This window comes from Pelobates fuscus, chromosome 1 (genome assembly GCF_036172605.1).
Source record: "Pelobates fuscus isolate aPelFus1 chromosome 1, aPelFus1.pri, whole genome shotgun sequence".
NCBI lineage: Eukaryota > Metazoa > Chordata > Amphibia > Anura > Pelobatidae > Pelobates > Pelobates fuscus.
The window spans coordinates 35,668,320-35,691,954 of record NC_086317.1 but is presented as its reverse complement, the minus strand read 5'-3'; the positions used below and the strand labels follow the sequence as shown (position 1 = coordinate 35,691,954).

The window sequence follows — 23,635 nt, the reverse complement described above, 5'->3', positions numbered from 1 at the left end:
CTCCCGAGGACGAGCCAGAGGTCTCTGAGAAACACCCTCAACCCCCCCTGACCCCCACCTACCTCCCCAGACCGTGTATGTCCGGCCTGCCACCCGCCCGGTCCCCCTCCAGCTCACCTATCCTGAAATTAAGAAGTCCAGTCAGGCCCGCGGCCGAGTGACTTTACCTCAGAAAGGAGGACTCGTGAAACTGCAGCTGGAAATGGATCCTGATGAGCATGGGGACTGCTCGGACAAAACCATAGATCAGACCCTGCCTGGGAGCCCAGGGCCCGGCCTGGGATATTACTATCACTACTCTGCAGGACTGGGCAGAGACAAGCACCACCCCATGAGCCCAGATCCCACCATGAAGGACTTTGAAAAGCAAATCACTGAGCTGAAGAAAGAGAACTTCAACCTGAAGCTTCGCATTTATTTCCTGGAGGAGCAGGTCCAGAAAAACTGCGAGGGCAGCAGCGAGGAACTGCATCGGACCAACATCGAGTTGAAAGTCGAAGTGGAAAGCCTGAAACACGACCTGCAAGAAAAGCAAAAATTACTTCTGAAAGCGTCAAAAGCGGTGGAAAGTCTAACGGGGGATGTGGGTAAAATACAGCTAAAGAAAGTTGAAGTTGAGCAAGGTCATGACTTGTTGTTCCAGAAGATTCAAGATCTTGAAAAGGAGCTTGAGACGAAAAACGCAGAAGTCGATAAAATTGGCGCCTTGCTGGACCAGGAACGAAGCCAAAGGTTTGACACAGAAAAAAGACTTTCAGCAGTCGAAGAACAGAACTCAAAAACAGCAGCCATATTGGCGGAAAAAGATTGGACAATTGAACATTTGAATGAAACTCTGGATTCTAAAGATGCTTTAATCACTCAACTCAAGACTCAGCTGTCCATCAAACCTTCTCTGGTGAATTCTGAAGGAAATCCTCCAGAAAAACAAGAATGTTTGGACACAAGTGAAAACAATGAACGTGAAGATGAGCCTGATTATCGTCAGCTCATTTTTAGTCTTAAAGGAGAAAAGAAAATGTTTACACAGTTCATAAAGTCGATGGGAGAGTGTAGGAACTTGCAAAAGGATCTTGATGCCATTGCTGTGTTGCGAAGACAGCTGATTGAAAATATCAAGGCTAACCAAGAACTAAGCAAGATACTGGAAGAAAAGATAAAGTCTCAGAGTAGAGATAACGATACATTTTCATTTCTTGGAGACCAGACTACATATTTAAGCCTTGATCACCTAAATCAAAATGTTGACCTTCTGTTTGAGTTACAGGACAAGACATCAAAAGGAACCATGAAAGACTACTCCGATGGAACTGATGGATATTCCAACCAGTGTCCAGTCGACAGCAACCAGACTGTACATCAAGGGTTTCACAAAATAATGGAAAGCAGAAATACTTTAGATCAATCTCATAAAGCAGAAAGTGATAGAGAAACACTATTAGATTGTCAAAATCCAGCACCAAATATAAGGGAAAGCAATATTGATCATAAACATTTCACCACACATGGTGAAAATTACTCCCACTCTGAACTTCTTGTGGTTCATCAGACGGAAACTTTTTTTAAAGTGAATGGTGCTTCTTCAGATAAAGATGTAGAAAACCATACCAAGAATATTGGCATACAAGTTGAAATTGAAGACCTGCAAGAGAGAAGCGTTGTTCTCCCAGCTCTTAACATACAAATGGAAAGCTTCCCCCAAAAAACAGTTTGTAATGAGAAAATGTCTACACCAGACAATCAAAATAGAGGAGATGCAGATCCATTGGTGGATTTTGGGACAATTGAAAGTCATACAGAGAACAACCAGTTAAGTCCTAAAGAAATAAATGGTGAACAAAATGATAATTTAAATAAGCTTTCCAAAAAATCCAGACTTCCGGTTCTACTGAAGTCTTCAGTATGCATGCATTCTCATGAAAATACTCCAAAGTGTTTGTCTGACGTACAAGATAACTTAAAAATTCAAGAGCAGCTACAAAATTACAAGAGCCAAATCCGCAAACTGAGTGAAGAGCTACATTATGCGTATCTCGAGATCGAGAAATATAAAAAAGATGAACACTTCATTAAAGAATGCAGTGGTGGAGAAAACCTCCGTGATTATTCTGCTGATGGGTCATCACACACTCCTTCACGCCTGGTTCCTGGATATCGTATGTGGTCAGACCGAAATGGTCGCCATGTACTTGGCTTGCTAGAGGATTATGATGCTCTGCAGAAACAGATTCTGGAAGGAAGGGGTATGTTACATGAAATAGAGGTTTGGTTTGATGATGGTGTAAACACTGCAGTTTCAAAAATTGCTGCTGATTTTGGGAGCATTATGTATGAGAAAATTAGAAGGACAACACAGTCTATGGAGGAGGCCATGCGTTTAATGAACCTTTTGTGGAGAGTTTCCTTACCTTTACGTGTTCCTGAAACACACAGTGTCGGTGAGGATGAAGAATTGAGAATGGAAATTGCACGACTTAAAATGGATCTATTTGAGCAGAATCAGTTTTCCTCTCAGATGACAAATCGTTTTTATTCTGAAAATCAAATGGAGGACAGTATGAAACTTATTCTTGAACAGGTTTCAATGACTCACAAAATCTTAAGGAAAGCTAGACATAACCTAGAGAGGCACCCTGTCAAGACTCATCACTGAAAGCCTTAAGTATTTCTTAACTGAGTTTTATAAGTGTTTTTACAGCTTATTTTTCAAACTTTTAAAATCTTTTTATAGGATTGAAAGCACAACACAACTAAATTCAAATGCTAACATGCTTTTATAAGAAGTGTTTGTTTTTAGGCAGATTTCAGTATCTTAGCTGATTTGATTTTTTTTATTTGAAATCTTTTTTTTTGTATTCAAAATTGTTTGATCTATGCATAAAATGCAAGCTTTTTACAGGGTAGGGGGAAAACAAAAGTGGAAAGTAAGTTTCATGCGCTATAACATCTTATTGTAGTTATGTTGCAAAGACACTTTCCCTTAAAGGGACACTAGTCACCCAGACCACTTCAGCTCAATGAAGTGGTCTGGGTGCCAGGTCCTTCTAGGGTTAACCCTGCCTGCTGTAAACATAGCAGTTTCAGAGAAACTGCTATGTTTACATTTGTGGTTAAGCCAGCCTCTAGTGGCTGTCTTCCAGACAGCCACTAAAGGCGGATCTGCAACGCTGTTGGCATATTATGCCTCCATCACGCAGAGCATCCATAGGAAAGCATGTGCGCGCGGCACTGCCGCGCATGCGCATTCTGCTCCGCTGATGTCGGACGTTTTTTGCTGACGTCGGCGGGGGAGGAGAGGTAAGGGAGCCCGGCGGTGGAATAAGGTTAAAACCCCTTCAGCACCACGGGACGGGCACCCTCAGGGTTTTCCTGACACTATAGCCTTACTTTTTCTTTTTTTAAAGCCTTACTTTTTTGCTTTCTAAAAAAGTACACTTCAAACTTATGCTATAGGGGGAAGCATTGCTTCTCCAATTAGCAGTCAAAATGCTTGTAAGGTGTGCGCACAGAGTTGTCTGCATTTGCTTTTAAGTCTCTTTCTTACACATGCAAACATTCGTCAGAGTGCCCTGTCCTACCTGGGCAGGGAACAGAACTGCATGTCCCCTTGTGTACTCACAGTGAGAGCAGGCAGTTTTAGAAAGAAAAACAGATTTAAATTGTACAGTTTGTGAGGAGCTGGCTAGCCACAGTACTTTTATATACTGTCGTAGTTATGGTGCTTGGTGTCCCCCCCCCCCCCCCTTTTTTTTTTTTTTTTTTAATAAAAAAAAAAATGCAAAATTCATAACTGCACATTAAAAAAAATATTTGATCTATATTTGAGTCGTTTTTTGTGGTTACAATTTTATTTACTTTTTGGAAATATACGCTTAAGCGTGAATAACAACATAGAGGTGTAATCTATACATTAGCTAGTTTGTTGACCATATGTACATGCACCTCTACTTGTTTCAGTCCCAGAATGCTATGCAAGAGTAACATTTTGGGTTGAATTATGAGGATTGTGCAACTCAAATGTCTATAATAATACCTGCAAACAAGATTCATGTAAATGTGCTTTTTTTTTATATGCTATATTTTGTTAGTAGTATATAGGTTAGGTTTGTAATTTACATGAAGCTAAGTAAATAGAGATGCGCAAGTCTAATGTTTAAAGTGTTAATTAAAACCTACATTAAAAACAGGAGGGGGGGGGTTAATTCATTAAACAGCTGAGGGGTTAAAAAAAAAAAAACACCTGCCGGCGGGGAAGACATAATGCACATGCATGGCAATGGCGGCGCTCACATTATGATTTCCCCATAGGGAAGCATTACTCAATGCTTTCCTATGGGGATTCTGGTGATGCTGGATGTCCTCATGCATAGAGTGAGGATGTCTAGCGTCAGTTAAGCAACCAAAGTTAACTAATAAAGGTAATAACTGCAGTTAAAAAAAACAAAAAACCTTCAATAGTTACCTTTGAAGGGTTTTAAAGGGACACTGTAGGCACCCAGGCCACTTCAGCTCATTTAAGTGGTCTGGGTGATGTGTCCCTTTTACATTACAGCACTGTCTGCCCACTGGGGGTGCTTCCGGAATCGTAATGGACTTTTGGTCTGTTATCTGACGCTGGAATTCCACCAGCGTCAGATTTCCCCCCCCCAGCCCTCCATAGGAAAGCATTGATTCAATGCTTTCCTATAGGGAGGTCTAATGCGCACGCATCATTTGCCCGCATGTGCATTAAACTCCGCTCGTCATGGGGCAGAGCTTCGACCCAGTTCCAAGGATCATACTTACTGGGTCCCGGCCAATCCCACGCCAGCGTTCGAGTTTGTCACCGGACTGGCAAGGCGGCCATCCGGCCCGGTGACACTACAATCCACCACACAAGATGCGGCCACTGGCTGCAATGTAATTATTAAATGCGACCAGCGGCTGGCCCCCTCTGTGTGCGTCACAGCCGCACTAACCCCCGAGGCATCTGTGGCACAATGTAAATTAAACCGGACGCTACTTATTCTCTGCCTATGTTAATTCCCTCAGACACGGAGGGAAGCTCTGAGAGCGCAGCGCAGCCCCGAATGCTGCGGCCCACCAGGAAATTTCCCGGTATCCCGGTGGGCCAGTCCGGCCCTGGAGCGGACTATAATCGGGTTGATATGTCTGTTTTGCTTGACGTCAATATGAGGCTGATGTTCATGAACAGGGACACACACACAGACAATTTAATTTAAGTAAATAAGATGCCCCATAATATAAGAAACATCAATATATTTTAAGTAGAAATTTAGAAAGAAGGAAAAAAAAAAACCCACAAAATAAAAACTACCATAGTTACAGTAAAGGCGCAAACGCAGATGGACAATATAGTGTTAGGAATACAGTTTTCCTTTGTGTATTAGGGCTGTATAGTTGAGGAATGCAATTGTGTGTAGGGGATGGAGTGTATATATTTGTGTGTATATTGGGAATCCAGTGTTGGTTATGCAGTCTGAATTTATAAGGGGGTGAGACATTTTTTTTCCTTTTATTCTTATATTTTATTTATTTTTAAAAGGTATGCAACCTTGATCCTTCTGCTAGAGAGACGTTGGTATTCCATGGCTCTACACTGACTGCTATCTCTCTTTTGATGTGGCATCGGAGTGTTGCTGTGCTAACCTGAGGCAACACTCTGACTGGGCTTGCAGGAGGATTACCGTGTCTGTACACGGGGTGCACACTGAGAATCTCTTGGGCCCCCCACTTGCTATAGAAGTCTGCAGTGGCCAGGTGAGGGAGATCTATGTACTAGCCACTGGGCTTTATCGAGATGTATATTATTTATAAAATATACATAGAAAATGTCTGGCATATAGGACAGTTTCTAATGTTCCAAAATATAGAATAAATAAAAACAACTTGCAACAGTTTGCCTGGTTTCACGGTACAAGCAGCTCACTGCCATTATCGGACCAAGTTGGCTTTTCCTGCATTCTTGAAACATTTTAGAAATGTATTGTCCTATCCAATCACAAATGCAGGAGCTTACACCTTTTATATGAAAAATGTAAATCAGTCTAATACATAAAAAGACAAAAAGGTACATCACCATGAAGCACAGTCCATTCAATTTTTAGAATGAACCAGGTACTTACAACAGGTGTAGTGCATTGGGGATTTTTTTGCCCAAGTTGTGTCAATGATCTTTCAGTTTTTTTTAAACCTTACCTTTTGAATTTCTTGTCCACACACCACATTAAGAAGTTGCCTGCATTCTTGCATAATAAATCTACATCCATGGTTGTAGCATATGACAGATTGACATCTGTAATGCCTCTATTTTGTACTTTAAGTGCTACTGTGAACATTTACACAAACATTTGCCAATCTGTCCTTGTAAATATGGAATTTGGCTAGGCGTTCCTGCTCTGGGAGTTTAAAAAGATCACCTTGTCAACAAGGTAATTACAAAACTGTATATTCGAATATCAAAAGCTTTACTTAAATTAACATTACAGGGAGTGCAGAATTATTAGGCAAATGAGTATTTTGACCACATCATCCTCTTTATGCATGTTGTCTTACTCCAAGCTGTATAGGCTCGAAAGCCTACTACCAATTAAGCATATTAGGTGATGTGCATCTCTGTAATGAGAAGGGGTGTGGTCTAATGACATCAACACCCTATATCAGGTGTGCATAATTATCAGGCAACTTCCTTTCCTTTGGCAAAATGGGTCAAAAGAAGGACTTGACAGGCTCAGAAAAGTCAAAAATAGTGAGATATCTTGCAGAGGGATGCAGCACTCTTAAAATTGCAAAGCTTCTGAAGCGTGATCATCGAACAATCAAGCGTTTCATTCAAAATAGTCAACAGGGTCGCAAGAAGCGTGTGGAAAAACCAAGGCGCAAAATAACTGCCCATGAACTGAGAAAAGTCAAGCGTGCAGCTGCCAAGATGCCACTTGCCACCAGTTTGGCCATATTTCAGAGCTGCAACATCACTGGAGTGCCCAAAAGCACAAGGTGTGCAATACTCAGAGACATGGCCAAGGTAAGAAAGGCTGAAAGACTACCACCACTGAACAAGACACACAAGATGTCAAGACTGGGCCAAGAAATATCTCAAGACTGATTTTTCTAAGGTTTTATGGACTGATGAAATGAGAGTGAGTCTTGATGGGCCAGATGGATGGGCCCGTGGCTGGATTGGTAAAGGGCAGAGAGCTCCAGTCCGACTCAGATGCAAGGTGGAGGTGGAGTACTGGTTTGGGCTGGTATCATCAAAGATGAGCTTGTGGGGCCTTTTCGGGTTGAGGATGGAGTCAAGCTCAACTCCCAGTCCTACGCCAGTTTCTGGAAGACACCTTCTTCAAGCAGTGGTACAGGAAGAAGTCTGCATCCTTCAAGAAAAACATGATTTTCATGCAGGACAATGCTCCATCACACGCGTCCAAGTACTCCACAGCGTGGCTGGCAAGAAAGGGTATAAAAGAAGAAAATCTAATGACATGGCCTCCTTGTTCACCTGATCTGAACCCCATTGAGAACCTGTGGTCCATCATCAAATGTGAGATTTACAAGGAGGGAAAACAGTACACCTCTCTGAACAGTGTCTGGGAGGCTGTGGTTGCTTCTGCATGCAATGTTGATGGTGAACAGATCAAAACACTGACAGAATCCATGGATGGCAGGCTTTTGAGTGTCCTTGCAAAGAAAGGTGGCTATATTGGTCACTGATTTGTTTTTGAATGTCAGAAATGTATTTTTGTGAATGTTGAGATGTTATATTGGTTTCACTGGTAAAAATAAATAATTGAAATGGGTATATATTTGTTTTTTGTTACGTTGCCTAATAATTATGCACAGTAATAGTCACCTGCACACACAGATATCCCCCTAAAATAGCTCAAACTAAAAACTACTTCCAAAAATATTCAGCTTTGATATTAGTGAGTTTTTTTGGGTTCATTGAGAACATGGTTGTTGTTCAATAATAAAATGAATCCTCAAAAATACAACTTGCCTAATAATTCTGCACTCCCTATATTCAGAATATACAGTAATAAATTAGAACAAAAACAATGTTTAAGGAACATTATTTTGTAAATATTTATAAAGTATTATATAAACTATGAAATTACAAGAAACAAAGAGATACATTTAACACTAGTAGTGTAGATACACAATATGTTAACCTGCAGATGGAAGGGAAAAAAAATCTAGCTGTTATTTTGAACTGTAGAGATTGTGTGTGGGTTTATCAGAAGTAGAATTTTAAAAATGTAAACTATTAAATACAATAGTAGCTTTACAGTCCACGTAAAATTGAATTATTTTCAATATAAAATGTGTAATAAAAGGATGTTTATGTGCCGCAGATAACAATGAAGCATTTTGATACGTTTCCTATTATGGATCTATTTTCTTCCCACAAATATAAATATACAGTTACACAAGGTTTACGTAACAATGTTTAAAATGAAGGCATCAATAAAGCCAACATTTTAACAACCAATACCTTTTAAGAAACCAAACAGTTTTTGAAGTTGCCAGAAAATATAAGATAATATACACACACACACACACACACACACACACACACATATATTTATTTTAATGCCAGAAAAGCAGGCTTAACTCACGCTCATTGTACAGGCTGTCCTTGGCTGGGTGCTCACACAGGGTTATTTACCAACGTGAGCATTCAAAAGGGAATTTAGACTTTACGGTCAACGTAATCAAAAAGGAAAAAAAAAAAATCTGAATGAAAAGTCAATGAGTTGTATTACAGCTGATCAAGTAGGCTAAACGCAGGCATGCTCAGGACAAGATATTCAGAAGGAGATCCTGGCTGTGTTATTGATAACTGCAAAGGTGTAACTAGTGAGATATATAAAAGCAACAATTTATTTTGAAAAGAAAGAGAAAAGCAAAGCACTTTAGCAAGCTTTTAATCTTGCTTTTATTTTGGGGTTGGAATGAAATGGAATTTCAAAGCTTTTCATCATATATTACATAAACAATGTTTTGCCCATTTCAACTGGCTTTGTCACCACTTACCTTTTTCATATTGTTTTCCTTCTTCTCTCCTGGTTTCAGTATCTAGTTCTCTTCAAAACATAAGACAAAAAAGGGACTACTTTGTCTTATATATTTTTCCTACATTTGGCAATCTTGACAAAGAACTGAGCTAAAGGCAAGCTTCACTTCGCTTCACGAGCGAACAATGAGCGAAGAATGCCTTAAGCACTGCCTTTTGTCCAGATTGCCAAATGTAGGAAAAATATATAAGACAAAGCAGTCCCATCTTTGTCTTGCGTTTTAAAAATAACTAGATCAGAAAAGAAGAACAGATTCTGAAATACGAAGAGAATAGGAAACATTGGAAAATCTATAAGTTTGAGGTTACAGACCTACTTAAAGTGTAAATATTTTCAATTCACTACAATTTGGTGTTTAGTGAAAATGTCAGCCAGTGACCATGAAAGTTTTCAAAATAATCTTTCACAAAAAGCACCAAGCAAACACATATGTTAGGGCACTAGTAACACATAAAAAGGTTCTTTGTTTAAGTTCACAGAAAGTGGGGCAACATAACTGTGCTCACAGATCACACTAGCAAACAGAAATCATAATGCAAGCCCGAGTTTGTAAGTCGTTTCCTCCTGGATCACACTGGCAAGATTGCTTCAAGGACTAATAGGCATTAGTCATTCCTTCTTTATCTTTTTAAAATCCCATGATGCAGCTAGGTCTCATAGCTTAAACAGGCAAAGGTCTGCTTGGCTTGGACTTCACCTGCCTTATGGCTGTATATTTAATGCCCTTTGCCATGGTTCACAATTGAACAACCTGCTTTTTTCTCGTTTCATTCTTCTGAACCATTTCCATGACAACCTTCGCTTCATACAAAGGAACGGGTTCATCCAACTGAGGCCTAAGAAAATTGTACAAGAAAATAAAATATTTGTTCAAACTTATACAGGATTTCATTAAATGGCTCTGAACATAAGGACTTTCATTAAAGAAAACCCACATCGCATGGTACCAAGGTAACTATTTAAATAATCAACTGAAGATACTGTTAAAAAAAACCATACAAAATAACAAAAGAGAGTAAAATCCATTTTTCAACAGCAAGACTCATGGCCAGCAACATGGAAGACCTAGATTAACTACAGTGCAAGTATTGAATATGCAAAGGCATAATACTATAGGCATTTCTACACAATAAATATTGTGCTTGGGCGGGGCCTGAGCGGCATGGCGGCTGGTCGCACTTTGCACGAGCTCCGATCAAAATACTCCTTCAACCAGGCATATATAGCACAATTGCACACCTCGACATACCCAAGCGACTACCTGCAACTGCTACCTGACCAGGGTGCCATGAATCGAGAGAATGATTATCCTGGCGAAACCCGGGGAAGCTGCATGGCGGGTGAGATGGCCGCTCTCCTGTCAGGCGGAGTGCCAAGCCAGCTACATGTGCTATACAGCCCTGTCTCCCCCCCTGTTGGCCGGGGGGGATATCCCGGCCTCCACAAGCAGGCAGACCGACGCTCAGCAGACTCCAGAGACACTGCCGATCAAGTGAGCAACCCAGCTACAGAGCCCAAGATGGCGGCGGGGCCTATCACCTGCGAAGTCGGGCCTACATCACCTGGCTTTGCCCACTCCAATCTAGCTGATCGCATGCTACAGCGACTCGAGGGCCATTTCGCACGACTCTGGGCTTCTTTGGAGGCATGTCTGCAATCAGCTGAGCCCCAACATCGAACTGTGAGTAGAGACAGCGGTTACCGAACGAGGATAAAGCCGCTTATGGGCAATCCTCCACCCCCTGCTCGGCCATCCACCAAGACAGGCCCAACCAAGCCAAGAGCCAAGCAGAGCACGACCTCGAAGCGGCACCCACATAGACAGACAGCGACTTCACTAAAGCACGTACCTTCTACTACTGGCCTACCCGGCCCGCAGGCCAATCTGGGCGCAGCCCCGAGGCATCGCCCACACAGGCAGAGGGCTCGCCGCAGCAATCAGCGGCTGCCCACCGGAACCCCCCGCCACTCCCAAAGGGTGAGAGATCCGGCCCCTCGTGAATGCCGGGCCCAAAGACCCAAGATGTCTGCCTTGATATCCGTCTGGGGCTGGAGGGTGGACTTACCTTGCTCCCACCGAGCCGCCAACTCTGATCTCAGCCCGGCTCCATGTGCCATCAACCGTGAACAGAGGACTGCTGCACCAACAGCCTGTAACAGGGCAATGCCTAAGGGACTTACCCACACTCGGAGAGCAAAGCCCAACCAGGGGATCGGATGAAAACGCAACTTGCGACGGACGCTCTACCTTCCCAGATGATGAACACCGCACGCCTCTGACGACCCAAAAGCCAAACATCTGAAAGACCTCAGCGATAATCTGGACAGTAACACATCGGCATACTATGCCCTTAGGGTCACCCCTTTAGCTTTTAAAAAAAGGCCATGCACCGCAATGTTACCACTAGGCCCTCGCCAGACCAAATTTAGCTATACAATGCGCTGTTAAAATAACAAGGTCCAGTGAATAACCATCTCTAGCTAGGCTATATCAATTGATCAATTGCGCTTATTTGTGTTTATTCAGTGATATATGTCTCAATTGAGGCAAGTTCCCCCCCCTACGGGTCATAGACAGCCTCTGTAAAATGCAGGGCGTTCCACTGATTAATCTGTTTCAGCCTATGCCTAGTCACGGCTAATATGCCTGATCGAATGAGGTAGACATGTATGCGCAGCGTAGCTATGCAACATACTTTTCAAGCGAGGCAATTATTGTTTTAGCTCTAACGTGAGCAATTTTATTCTCTGCAACCTAGAATGTATTGTTGAGAAATATATCACACAGTATGACCTTAACTGTTTGTACACTACAGTGCTAGACAGATCATTAGCAGCTGAATGTTGTTGACCTTCTGAACCTCAGTTATATTGTTCAATCAGATTGTTCCTAGGAAAGTTTTGAGATATATTTGTTCGAAGTATTTTTAGCCTAGGTTCCCAAGCATGTTATTATTTTCACGGCAAAGAATATAATCTATATTTTAATCACTCTTTACTAAAATTGCCGATGTAACTATTCTACTCGCAACGCCCACTGGTATGTATACCAACTATTTCATAACAAAAAATGTGCAACTGTATACCGTCATGACTTTGTATGCATTATTCCACCTGTGCCTGCTGTCGTGGCACCACAGGAATGTTTGTTAATTCTATTTGCACCAAAAATAAAGAATTAAAAAAAAAAAAAAAAAAAAATATTGTGCTTAATGGAAAAAAAAAAGTCCTAAGTGAATTTTCTGGACAGGAAATGTGAGTTTGGATTTTGCGTTATGATAATTTAATCCTTTGGTAAAGGGTTAGTGCAGCCTTTTAACATGGTTTGCATTTTTTGTGCTGATCTCTCTTCTGTTTGAAATCATCAGGGAACTTGCATTGTCCAATCACTTCGCATAGAGAACACATTGTGATTGGCTCAGAACACAACTTCTGATTATGTCAGTAAAGCCAGGAGATCACGGGCAGAGGCAGCAGCTGCAGACTTGAATATAGTAAAAAGATTTTTACAATATTTTGAGAGGCGGGGGGGTGTGGGGGTGTGTGCAGAGGGGGCTAGATGGTGTTATTAATATTATAGTGTCAGGAATACATGTTTGTAGTCCTGATCCTATTGTGTTCCTTTAAACTGTATCTTCCATGTTATTAAAGCGGCACTGTCATGCCGAATTCCGTTTTTTTTTAACCCCCCTCCCGCCTCAACTACATCCAATCGACCCCCTAGTCTGCCCCTATGCCCCCCACATTACCTATTTTTTATTCTTTATTTTCTGCCCCGATCTATATTCAGGGCGCCGCCATCTTTGTGTGGGTAGGTGAAGTCCCTGTGGGACACGTCATCTACCCACACTAGATAGCCCTGAGATTCCCGCACATGCCCAGTGAAACATCTGGACATGCGAACGGGAATTTCACCTATTCATTCATTCATCAGACCGACGAATGAATGAATAGAAAAAAATCAGACGAACAAACTAACACTGTGTATCAGTGTTCGTTTGTTTGTTCGGTTTATTACAAGGAGGGAGCTACCGGCGTGCAGCTCCCTCCTTGCAATATGTAAAGACAGAAGCGGCAGGGAGCAGTGCTCCCAACCACTTCATAAGCCCCCCAGGTCCCCTCCTCACTCTATGGGGGTCAATATGACCCCCATAATAGCACAAGGGAGATTAAAATCTCCCCAATGCCCCTACTCGCTATACCGCGAGTAGGGGCATGTCCACTAAACAGTGAGCAGCCTGTGGCTGCTCACTGTAAAAAAAAAAAAAAAAAAAAAAAGGGTAATAAGGGGGGGACGGGGGACCTACTGTCCTCCCCCGCCGGCCCCCACCCCTGGACGGCGGGTGGGGGCCATAATGGGAATGAGGGGGGACCTACTGTCCTCCCTTCAGGCCCCCACCCCTGGGCGGCGGGTGGGGGCCATAATAGTAATAAGGGGAGGGGGGGGGGACCTACTGTCCTCCACCCCCGGCCCCCACCCCTGGGCGGCGGGTGGGGGCCATAATATTAATAGGTGGGGGGGGGGACCTACTGTCCTCCCCCCCCCGGCCCCCACCCCTGGGCGGCGGGTGGGGGCCATAATAGTAATAAGGGGGGGGGCCTACTGTCCTCCCCCCCGGCCCCCACCCCTGGGCGGCGGGTGGGGGCCATAATAGTAATAAGGGGGGGGGACCTACTGTCCTCCAGCCCCCGGCCCCCACCCCTGGGCGGCGGGTGGGGGCCCTAATGGTAAAGGGGGGGGGGGACCTACTGTCCTCCCCCCCGGCCCCCACCCCTGGACGGCGGGTGGGGGCCATAATGGGAATGAGGGGGGACCTACTGTCCTCCCCTCAGGCCCCCACCCCTGGGCGGCGGGTGGGGGCCATAATAGTAATAAGGGGAGGGGGGGGGACCTACTGTCCTCCACCCCCCGGCCCCCACCCCTGGGCGGCGGGTGGGGGCCATAATATTAATAGGTGGGGGGGGGGACCTACTGTCCTCCCCCCCCCGGCCCCCACCCCTGGGCGGCGGGTGGGGGCCATAATAGTAATAAGGGGGGGGGCCTACTGTCCTCCCCCCCGGCCCCCACCCCTGGGCGGCGGGTGGGGGCCATAATAGTAATAAGGGGGGGGGACCTACTGTCCTCCAGCCCCCGGCCCCCACCCCTGGGCGGCGGGTGGGGGCCCTAATGGTAAAGGGGGGGGGACCTACTGTCCTCCCCCCCGGCCCCCACCCCTGGACGGCGGGTGGGGGCCATAATGGGAATGAGGGGGGACCTACTGTCCTCCCCTCAGGCCCCCACCCCTGGGCGGCGGGTGGGGGCCATAATAGTAATAAGGGGAGGGGGGGGACCTACTGTCCTCCACCCCCCGGCCCCCACCCCTTTTTACTTTACAGGTTAGCAATTTTATTCCCCCCTCACTATTTTTTAGGGTGAGGGGGGTAGGTAGGGGCATTTTTTATTTGGGTGGGGGGTGGGTGACTAGGGGCTTGGGCACCCCTAGTCACCTTGATGGGGGGGGGGGGGGATTTACTTAGTGCCCCCACCCGCCGCCCAGGGGTGGGGGCCGGGGGGGGGCAGTATCCCCCCCCCTCCTTATTACTATGATGGCCCCCACCCGCCGCCCAGGGGTGGGGGCCGGGGGGGGGGGAGGACAGTAGGTCCCCCCCCCTCTTATTACCATTATGGTCCCCACCCGCCGGCCAGGGGTGGGGGCCGGGGGGGAGGACAGTAGGTCCCCCCCCCTACTACTATTATGGCCCCCACCCGCCGCCCAGGGGTGGGGGCCGGGGGGGGGGGGAGGACAGTAGGTCCCCCCCCCTCTTATTACCATTATGGTCCCCACCCGCCGGCCAGGGGTGGGGGCCGGGGGGGAGGACAGTAGGTCCCCCCCCCTACTACTATTATGGCCCCCACCCGCCGGCCAGGGGTGGGGGCCGGGGGGGAGGACAGTAGGTCCCCCCCCTACTACTATTATGGCCCCCACCCGCCGCCCAGGGGTGGGGGCCGGGGGGGGTAGGACAGTAGGTCCCCCCCCCGCTCTTTTTACCATTATGGCCCCCACCCGCCGGCCAGGGGTGGGGGCCGGGGGGGAGGACAGTAGGTCCCCCCCCCCCTACTACTATTATGGCCCCCACCCGCCGCCCAGGGATGGGGGCCGGGGGGGGGAGGACAGTAGGTCCCCCCTCTTATTACCATTATGGCCCCCACCCGCCGCCCAGGGGTGGGGGCCGGGGGGGGGGGGAGGACAGTAGGTCCCCCCCCCTCATTATCTTTATGGCCCCCACCCACCGCTCAGGTTTTTTTTTTTTTTTACAGTGAGCAGCCACAGGCTGCTCACTGCTTACTAGACATGCCCCTACTCGCGGTATAGCGAGTAGGGGCATATTATTTACTATTCATTTTTACTTAGTATTAGTAAAGTTGGCTGAAAGACCAGTTTAGGTCTTTCAGCATTTTAGTAGATAGCTCCCTGATACCGTGGGAATTAGGGAGTTATCTACTAAGCGGCTGCAAGATGCAGCCACAGCAATGAATAGGATCGGAGTTTCATTCATTAGAATGAAATTCCGATACGAACAAAGTACCGAATTGCATCCTAACACCAATGGAGAAACTCTTCTCATTCTGTTAGGATGCAATTCGGCAGTTTTGCCGGCGTTCTGTCTAAGTGACAGGACTTTCGGCAATACTGACAGGAAGCATTGTGGGAACAGGGAGGAAAGCTAGGGATCATGGGAAAATTGCTCTGACCAGCGGAAATGAAGCACACTTTGCTCCTCCGCTGGTCAGAGCTGGTCAAGCGGAGGAATCCTCCATAAGACAGAGTCCCTACTTTGTCTTATGATTTTAAAGAAAACTAAAGAAGACAGGAAGAAAAGAATAACAGATCCTGAGAGAGGGGGAGAAGAGGAAGAGATTGAGGAAAGGTAAGTTCGGCATGACAGTGCCGCTTTAAGGGTACATTAAAGCAAAGGAAAAAAAAAAAAAAAACACAAACTTAACATTTAAAGATACAAGTGAACCCATTGATATTTGGGAAATATAAATCATATAAATATACTAAGTGTTGGCTACTTTGGAAGGTGATCAAACAGTTCCATTTCAACTGTAAACCAATATTTGCAAAAACACAAACAACCCCGCCTGCCAAAAAAAAAAAAAAAAAAAAATCTCTCTTTGCTATTAAAGGGAATCTCCAGTGCCAGGCACTGGAGGGTCCCTCTCCCTCCCACCCACCAATACCCGGTTACTGAAGGGGTAAAAACCCCTTCAGTGACTTACCTGAGGCAGCGGCGATGTCCCTCGCCGCTGTCTCCACCTCCGCAACGCTCCTCCTATCCATTGCGTCGGCCGGTGGGCGAGACTGATCTCGCCCACCGGCCGAGGGGACCTAATGCCGCGCATGCGCATTACGTCTCCCCATAGGAAAGCATTGAAAAATCATTTCAATGCTTTCCTATGGGGTTTTGAGCGATGCTGGAGGTCCTCACACAGCGTGAGGACGTCCAGCGACGCTCTAGCACAGGTTTCCTGTGCTAGAAACCAGGAAGTTCCCTCTAGTGGCTGTCTAGTAGACAGCCACTAGAGGTGGAGTTAACCCTGCAAGGTAATTATTGCAGTTTATAAAAAAATGCAATAATTACAGTTGCAGGGTTAAGAGTAGTGGGAGTTGGCACCCAGACCACTCCAATGAGCAGAAGTGGTCTGGGTGCCTGGAGTGTCCCTTTAAGCCTGGGCTGTGAAGGGGAATATGACAATTGGTGTCCTTCAGTAATGGATGTTATGCTTCTCTTTGCTATTAAGCCTGGGCTGTGAGGGGGAATATGACAATTGGTGTCCTTCAGTAATGGATGTTATGCTTCTCTTTGCTATTAAGCCTGGGCTGTGAAGGGGAATATGACAATTGGTGTTCTTCAGTAATGGATGTTATGCTTCTCTTTGCTATTAAGCCTGGGCTGTGAAGGGGAATATGACAATTGGTGTCCTTCAGTAATGGATGTTATGCTTCTCTAGGCTATGCAGTGCATATTCTGCATCTACAAAAAGAATGTCATTGTAAAAACACAGTTACCTGAGGATTCCGTTTGATAGTTTTTCCATCACATCTTTTAGGATATGTGAGAAGGCAGTTAAGGCAAGATTTTATTTCTGGTTGGCCATTCTTTATTTTCATGTCTATTTAATTCGCATAAAAACATTTGCATGCAATTACAAAAGGAAACGTCGGCAGGTTTCCCTGCAAGTAGGATTGAGCTAACTCTGCATAATGTATGTTAAAGAAGAGGAGATCAATTAATAAATCCAACTGTTGAACACGCTGGGACAGATCTAAACTGCTGTTAATTAAATCTAAAAATTAATATGGGTCTTGAAATTGGAGACGACATCCCCTTTATATATTTTTCAATTTTTGTTTCCTAGATAACGTTTTTGGTTCAGTCTAGACAAAAACTTTGCTGTCAGATGTGCCTCTCACGAAGCTTGTGATATCATTGCTCATTTCATAGAAGAATTGATTTATTGTACATCCTGTTGGAATGAAAGAATTTGAATGAGGAGAAATTATTGTGGTAAAAGGAAAGCAGGGGCATTTTGTATGTGATTCATAAAAGGTTCAATGGTGTTACAGGCTGGCCTGTTGAGTTTATTTACTAAACCAGTAATTGTCCAGGGAATTACAAATATTACGCAAAAAAAAAAGTCAATTTGGAAAAATTCGACACTCATGTGGTAGCAAGTGTACGGGTCATCATTTTTATATAGTCTCTTTTTTACCTGATTGGCTTTACCGCTACGCCGTTTATCCATTTTCAAACTAATCATTGAAGGTCAGTAAACTGACCGTCAGCAAAGTTTACCTTTTAATGTATATCTACCCGAAAGTGAATCTGTAACCAAAAACATTTGTGGATGACAGAATAACATTTACTGCATGTTTTCTGTTATCTTAATCAAAATAGTTATGTCACTGTAAAGAAAATAGTAATTTAGGATTTTAACATGTGTAAATAGGTATATCAAATACATCTTAAATAACCAAAGGTAAATCTGCTACAGCCTCCTTGCAGGTCTGGATTGTATGCAGTTAAACAGAAAGGATATGTAGATACTTTCCTTGCTGTGCGTTAGACAGATTCCAGATTTCATCGTTGAGGAAAGAAACCGTTGCTCCTTTAAGGAAGAGAGAATGACTGTCTGGTGGGTCCAGCTGTGAAACATTGAACAGATGTAGCGAGGTTACATCTTACTTCAGGGTGGTATGTTCTTTTGTGAAAAGGGTAGCTGCGTGGCATTTAGAAACCGGTGTGTTTTGGTAATCAGATTTTAATCTGGTATATAAACTGGTATGAGATGTTATCACACAGACCACTTTTAAGAATTGTATGTTGTCGAGTCTCATTTTATTTTGTTTGTGGTTATGTCTGTTTCTGCATAATTAAAAAAAATAAAATAAGCCTCATTCCCTCAAAGTTGGCTTTAAAAAAAATAAAAATACTAATGGAACAAAAAACAATAACATGAACCATAGGGTTTTAACCTTGAGGTCCTTTTTTCCTGGGATATTGCTAAGGCTCAGTCAGAAAAGTAATTAGTTTCCAGTCATTATGTCCTTCTTTCTTGTGTCATAACGCAAGTATAACTATTTGCTCATCTCAGTAATCCCTAAAAAGTTACACAGCACAGGAACCCTGTTAACCATGTTGTCCAGGAAGTGTAAACCATACTCTTTAATTGTCCCTATGGTTTCATTCTGGGTTTCCCATGTGAAGACATCAGCCAGTGCAAAAAGGACAGTCTTGTTTTTTACCTAACTCCTCTGGTACAAGAATGTTATTATTGTCACCTTGTTGAAATTCGAGAAGCCTGACTGGTTAAGATGCAGAGCTAGTCTTATAAACAGCTGTTCCCATCAATTATTCAGTGCACCATTGTCTTGACCCAACTGTGAGGGAGGAGGGGTAGCAATTTGTGTCAATTCAACCTCAAACTCCAGAACACAGTCAACCTCAAAGTTTTAAACCTGTAACTTCTAGCATTCCACTCTCAAGGGGTTCATGCTTATATCGTTATATGAGAAGATCTTCTTGGCTAAAGACTGAAGTCTAAGATATCGTCTCCTGGTTTAATGATACTCTTTATCAATAATGAACCCGGCCAAAAGATTTTTAAGAAGTCTAGAATACACCATGGCTATTTTGTCTCTGCACACAGCAGCTGAATGCTTTAACTCCCTCTACTGAGCTGTGAATGGATTTCATTGTACTTTGTAAACTCCTACACTACAGTGTGGAATATGCCACTGACCAAAATATTCCTAATTTTTCCCATAGCATCAATACAGTGACTACTTAAGAGTTATTCTTATATGCACTAATTAAGTGTGTGCAAGCAATACATATCTCCGCCCTCTGTCAGTCCCTACACATTGGCTTCCTGTAAGATATAGGTCTCAATTTAAGATCCTGGTACTTGCTTACAAATCTCTACACAATGCTGCTCCGACCTACCTAACCTCACTAATAAACAAATATGTCCCGTGTAAGCCCCTACTCTCTGCTGAAGACCTACGTCTAACCTCTGCTCGTACTCCTACCTCTGATGCTCGCCTTAAAGACTTCTCGAGGGCTGAACAGTTCCCCTTTCTGTTAGACTTTTAGCCAGCCTTACTTCTTCAGGAAAGCATTTCAATTAAACTGTGAACAGCTTTCCCTCCCCGCACCCAGATTCCTCTCCTGAAACGGTCACCAAAACACTAAGCCCTCACTGAATACTATCCTAGCAACCTACTTTTCTACCCTACCCATATCAAATACATACATATCTTTAGTGTCACTATACCCCACTCCCTCTAGCATGTAAGCTCATTGAACAGGACCCTCAATCCCTCTGTTGCTGTGTGTCCAACTCATCTAGTTACAAATACGTGTCTGTTAGTCCACCCATTGTACAGTGCTGCAGAATTTGTTGGCGCTTTATAAATAATTAATAATAATACATTAAAAACAAAATACACTCAGTAATAACTCAAAGAATGGAATGGTATGATAATGTCTCATTTAGACGCTTGGGAGCGACTGTGTTTAGGTTTGGATATATACTGGACATAGTCGCTCCCAAGGTAATTCCAGCCAGATCATATCCTGACTTTATGTCCAATCACCCATGGGTTGGCAAAATCCATAATAGGCACCCACTACCTGTAGGTGTCAATAATGGTTTATTTAGGAGAAGTCCAGCAATACAAGACCAATTGCTTTGAAACTTAACTCCTTCATGGCCATCAGTTAGACTTGTAAATTCAACTGAAGAATTATACTTTTATAACAACTCTGACTGGTGTTCCAATGTTGACTTGAAATCTCAGTAGAAAAATGAATTCCACTGTTCTTAGATCAATACCGTGCACCATTTTCCCTTCAATCCAAATTTACCAGTACCTCCTCACTTAATTATCAAATGTCTCATTTCAAGGTGTGATTCCACAGAGCTAAAATGTCACATCTCAATATTACTGAATGTATGGGTTCCATCACAGCACCAGCACATATATTCACCTTCAAAACCAATTGCCACATGCGTTGGTTTGACTGTATCAGAGCACTGAAGAATAGTCTAAAATCTGACTTGCAATTCCAATCACTACATGACAAATCCATTTTAAATACATAACCTCAGTAGTGCACTAATATAAATGTTAAAGAGGAAGCAGTAAATCATTTAATATTCTTGGTATCTACACTATTAAAGAAGTGTATATTAGTAAATTATATATATATATATATATATATATATATATACACACACACGTCCATTATATATTGATACATACAATGTATTTCATTTTTGGGCCAGTATAGAGACTTACCTGTAGATTTTCTTCTCTGGTGACCCAGTGACTTCCCACCGAGAGAAGGGTGATGATATCGTGTTTGTGTGGAAGAGGCTGGGGTTTGGTGATAGAATTCTCATTTTTATAGAGAATCACTGTGAAACAAAGAAACGTAACAGCCATTCAACCTCACATAAAATCAATATGTTTTACTATGCATAGAAGTCGCATAAATAAAAAACAAAAAAAAACAATGGCATCATTTATAAAAATAGAATAAAAATCAGACTGCAGATATGACACCACACTGACCTCCAGCATCGATGACTATGTCTACACCCAAGCCACCAGTCTCTTCAAGGCAGGCCTCTGCAAGATCCACTTTGCTTTTAGACAAATCTAGGACACGAGCTGTACATGGAAGAATGGAAGCAGAGATTAATATGTCCTGGACCATGTTAATCTTCAGCACTACATTTAATACTTTTTGGAAAATAAAAACGCACCCACATATTTCCATTAGAAATAAATAAATAAAAACCAACCAGTTGAATGCCTTACCGCCTTTTGGTGTAGGGTGATGCTCTGTGCTCCTCCTTACCGCAAGTTATTCTGGTCATCCAGACATTGCGATGGGGGACATTCACAATATATGATGCAGGCAGATTTTTACCCCACATTTTGGGGTAAAAAATAAATAAATAAAAATTCCCATAGTCCAAAAAATTACTGTACATTATTCAGCTCATTTTCAAGATATATTGTACAGACATATTTATCATTTTGAAGTTGCCAAGTATATTTCTGAACAACATGTAAACCAAGGAAAGCCTCACGCAGACATAAAGTGCAGTTTGTACTATAACCTGTAAATCTGTATATTGATTTTATTAAAGGACACGGAGGCTCCTATTATGCTATTCTCTTTCTTTTATTCCTCAGCAGCAAAAGAGAGAAATACTGTAAATATTCAACAAAATTTAAATAATAACATAATTTACCCCAAAGGGTTAACCATATATAACACATTAACCAATGAGAGTGTCCCTATCCTAATAATGTCCCATGTGACCTTAAGCCACTCTTTCTTTTGCTGCTGCCTCCTCAGCTAAGTACAATTTTACATCTCTCTACATATTTGGAAAATTATCTATTTATCTCTGTTTAGTTTGGTACATTTGCCTTAATTTAACCTTGTTGCATTACCCATGCCTTATTTGTCCTTTTTTCTGTGGTAAATTATTTGTTTTTTATCACTGTTTTATTGCTGTGTTTGTTGCTCCCTTTTCCCTCCCCTCGCTCAGTCACCTGGTCAGTTTGATTATCTTCTGACCAGGCTTTTCTACCATCCTGCTTTGAAGGGACCTCAGTCTGGGGCTCCCTCCTCGCACCGTGTAACGTTTCCTGCGGCGGCCATGTTTTGATTGGCGGTTTTGCCGCGCTTTTTCCTAACGCAGCCAATACGCTCACCTGGCGGTGGTAACGTGTCTGTGTTACTAGCCTGCTCTAACTGTGCCTAGTTTTTTCTTGTTACTTAGCTTTGCATATTGTTTTACTTGTGCCTCTTAAAGCTGTATTGCTTAAATAGCTGGTGCCTCTTAAAGCTGTATTGCTTAAATAGCTGGTGCCTCTTAAAGCTGTATTGCTTAAATAGCTGGTGCCTCTTAAAGCTGTATTGCTTAAATAGCTGGTGCCTCTTCAGCTGTATTGCTTAAATAGCTGGTGCCTCTTAAAGCTGTATTGCTTAAATAGCTGGTGCCTCTTAAAGCTGTATTGCTTAAATAGCTGGTGCCTCTTAAAGCTGTATTGCTTAAATAGCTGGTGCCTCTTAAAGCTGTATTGCTTAAATAGCTGGTGCCTCTTAAAGCTGTATTTCTTAAATAGCTGGTGCCTCTTAAAGCTGTATTGCTTAAATAGCTGGTGCCTCTTAAAGCTGTATTGCTTAAATAGCTGGTGCCTCTTAAAGCTGTATTGCTTAAATAGCTGGTGCCTCTTCAGCTGTTGGCTTCTTTAGCTAGCTGCTAAACTGTCACACTCCTACTCCACAGATAGTAGTGCCCAGTTAAGGCTAAAAATATTTATCTGTCAGTCATGTAATCCTTTCCTCCTGGCCACGCAATGATTGAAGGGCCACAGGAGCAAATGAACTCTGAAGAGTTGCATTCCCTCCTGGACGCGGCTATGACGAAGTCCGTGACACAGGCCATATTTACCTCTATGGGGGCCATGTCAGACAATATCTCACTGTCAATTACCAAGGCACTGAAACCCTCAACTTCTAACCCCCCAGAGGATAATCCGGTAGCCCCTAGTGGGCGTAAGGCCGTCAAAAAGTCTCACCACCTGGACGAAAATGCCTCCAGATAAATACAGACGGACAGGGTACGTCCTGTCACAGATCATGTGGTTGAACCACAACAAGGAGCCCCCACCAGGCAAAATCGGTGAGGAATTGGAAAAGGGCTAGAGCCCTCATTGAATCCTCCGAATCGGAGTCGGAGCAAGAGGAGGCACAGAGCGAGTCCGATGAGGAGGACTCTTATGACCCCAGTTTTTAATCTCCCTGAGCACAGCTCCATGACAGGAGCGGGAGCAGACTCCAAAGATGGAGTAGACGACTCCGCCCTGGTTGATCCGCAAGGCGAACCACCTTTTGACCCCGACACCTGGCAACACCCGAGATCCTCAGAGTGGTATCCCCTAGAGCACGTTGCAAAATATATCGCTGCTCGTATTAGAAAACCACTC

General features: G+C 43.7%; 2 protein-coding genes across 2 annotated transcripts in view; one reads left to right on the top strand and one right to left on the bottom strand.

Moving 5' to 3' along the window:
- The first annotated feature begins 28 nt into the window (after nucleotides 1–28).
- Nucleotides 29–2,657, top strand: LOC134586821 (CDK5 regulatory subunit-associated protein 2-like). Its single transcript, XM_063442684.1, has one exon. The coding sequence runs from the start codon at nucleotides 203–205 to the stop codon at nucleotides 2,651–2,653; it is 2,451 nt and encodes an 816-aa protein (XP_063298754.1). The 5' UTR covers nucleotides 29–202; the 3' UTR covers nucleotides 2,654–2,657.
- Nucleotides 2,658–8,601: 5,944 nt separating this feature from the next.
- Nucleotides 8,602–23,635, bottom strand: part of CRYZL1 (crystallin zeta like 1) — a 46,514-nt gene continuing 31,480 nt past the window's right edge. Inside the window, exons 10-14 of the mRNA XM_063442670.1 lie at nucleotides 21,200–21,298; nucleotides 20,924–21,042; nucleotides 18,162–18,265; nucleotides 17,129–17,176; nucleotides 8,602–9,910 (exon numbers count right to left, since the gene is read on the bottom strand). Coding sequence (XP_063298740.1) covers nucleotides 9,811–9,910; nucleotides 17,129–17,176; nucleotides 18,162–18,265; nucleotides 20,924–21,042; nucleotides 21,200–21,298 — 470 coding nt within the window. The 3' untranslated portion in view covers nucleotides 8,602–9,810. The remainder of the gene's footprint in view (nucleotides 9,911–17,128; nucleotides 17,177–18,161; nucleotides 18,266–20,923; nucleotides 21,043–21,199; nucleotides 21,299–23,635) is intronic.

Excerpts from the sequence above, each read along its gene's own strand:
- LOC134586821 (XM_063442684.1), top strand. The coding sequence starts at position 203 with ATGGATCCTGATGAGCATGGGGACTGCTCGGACAAAACCATAGATCAG.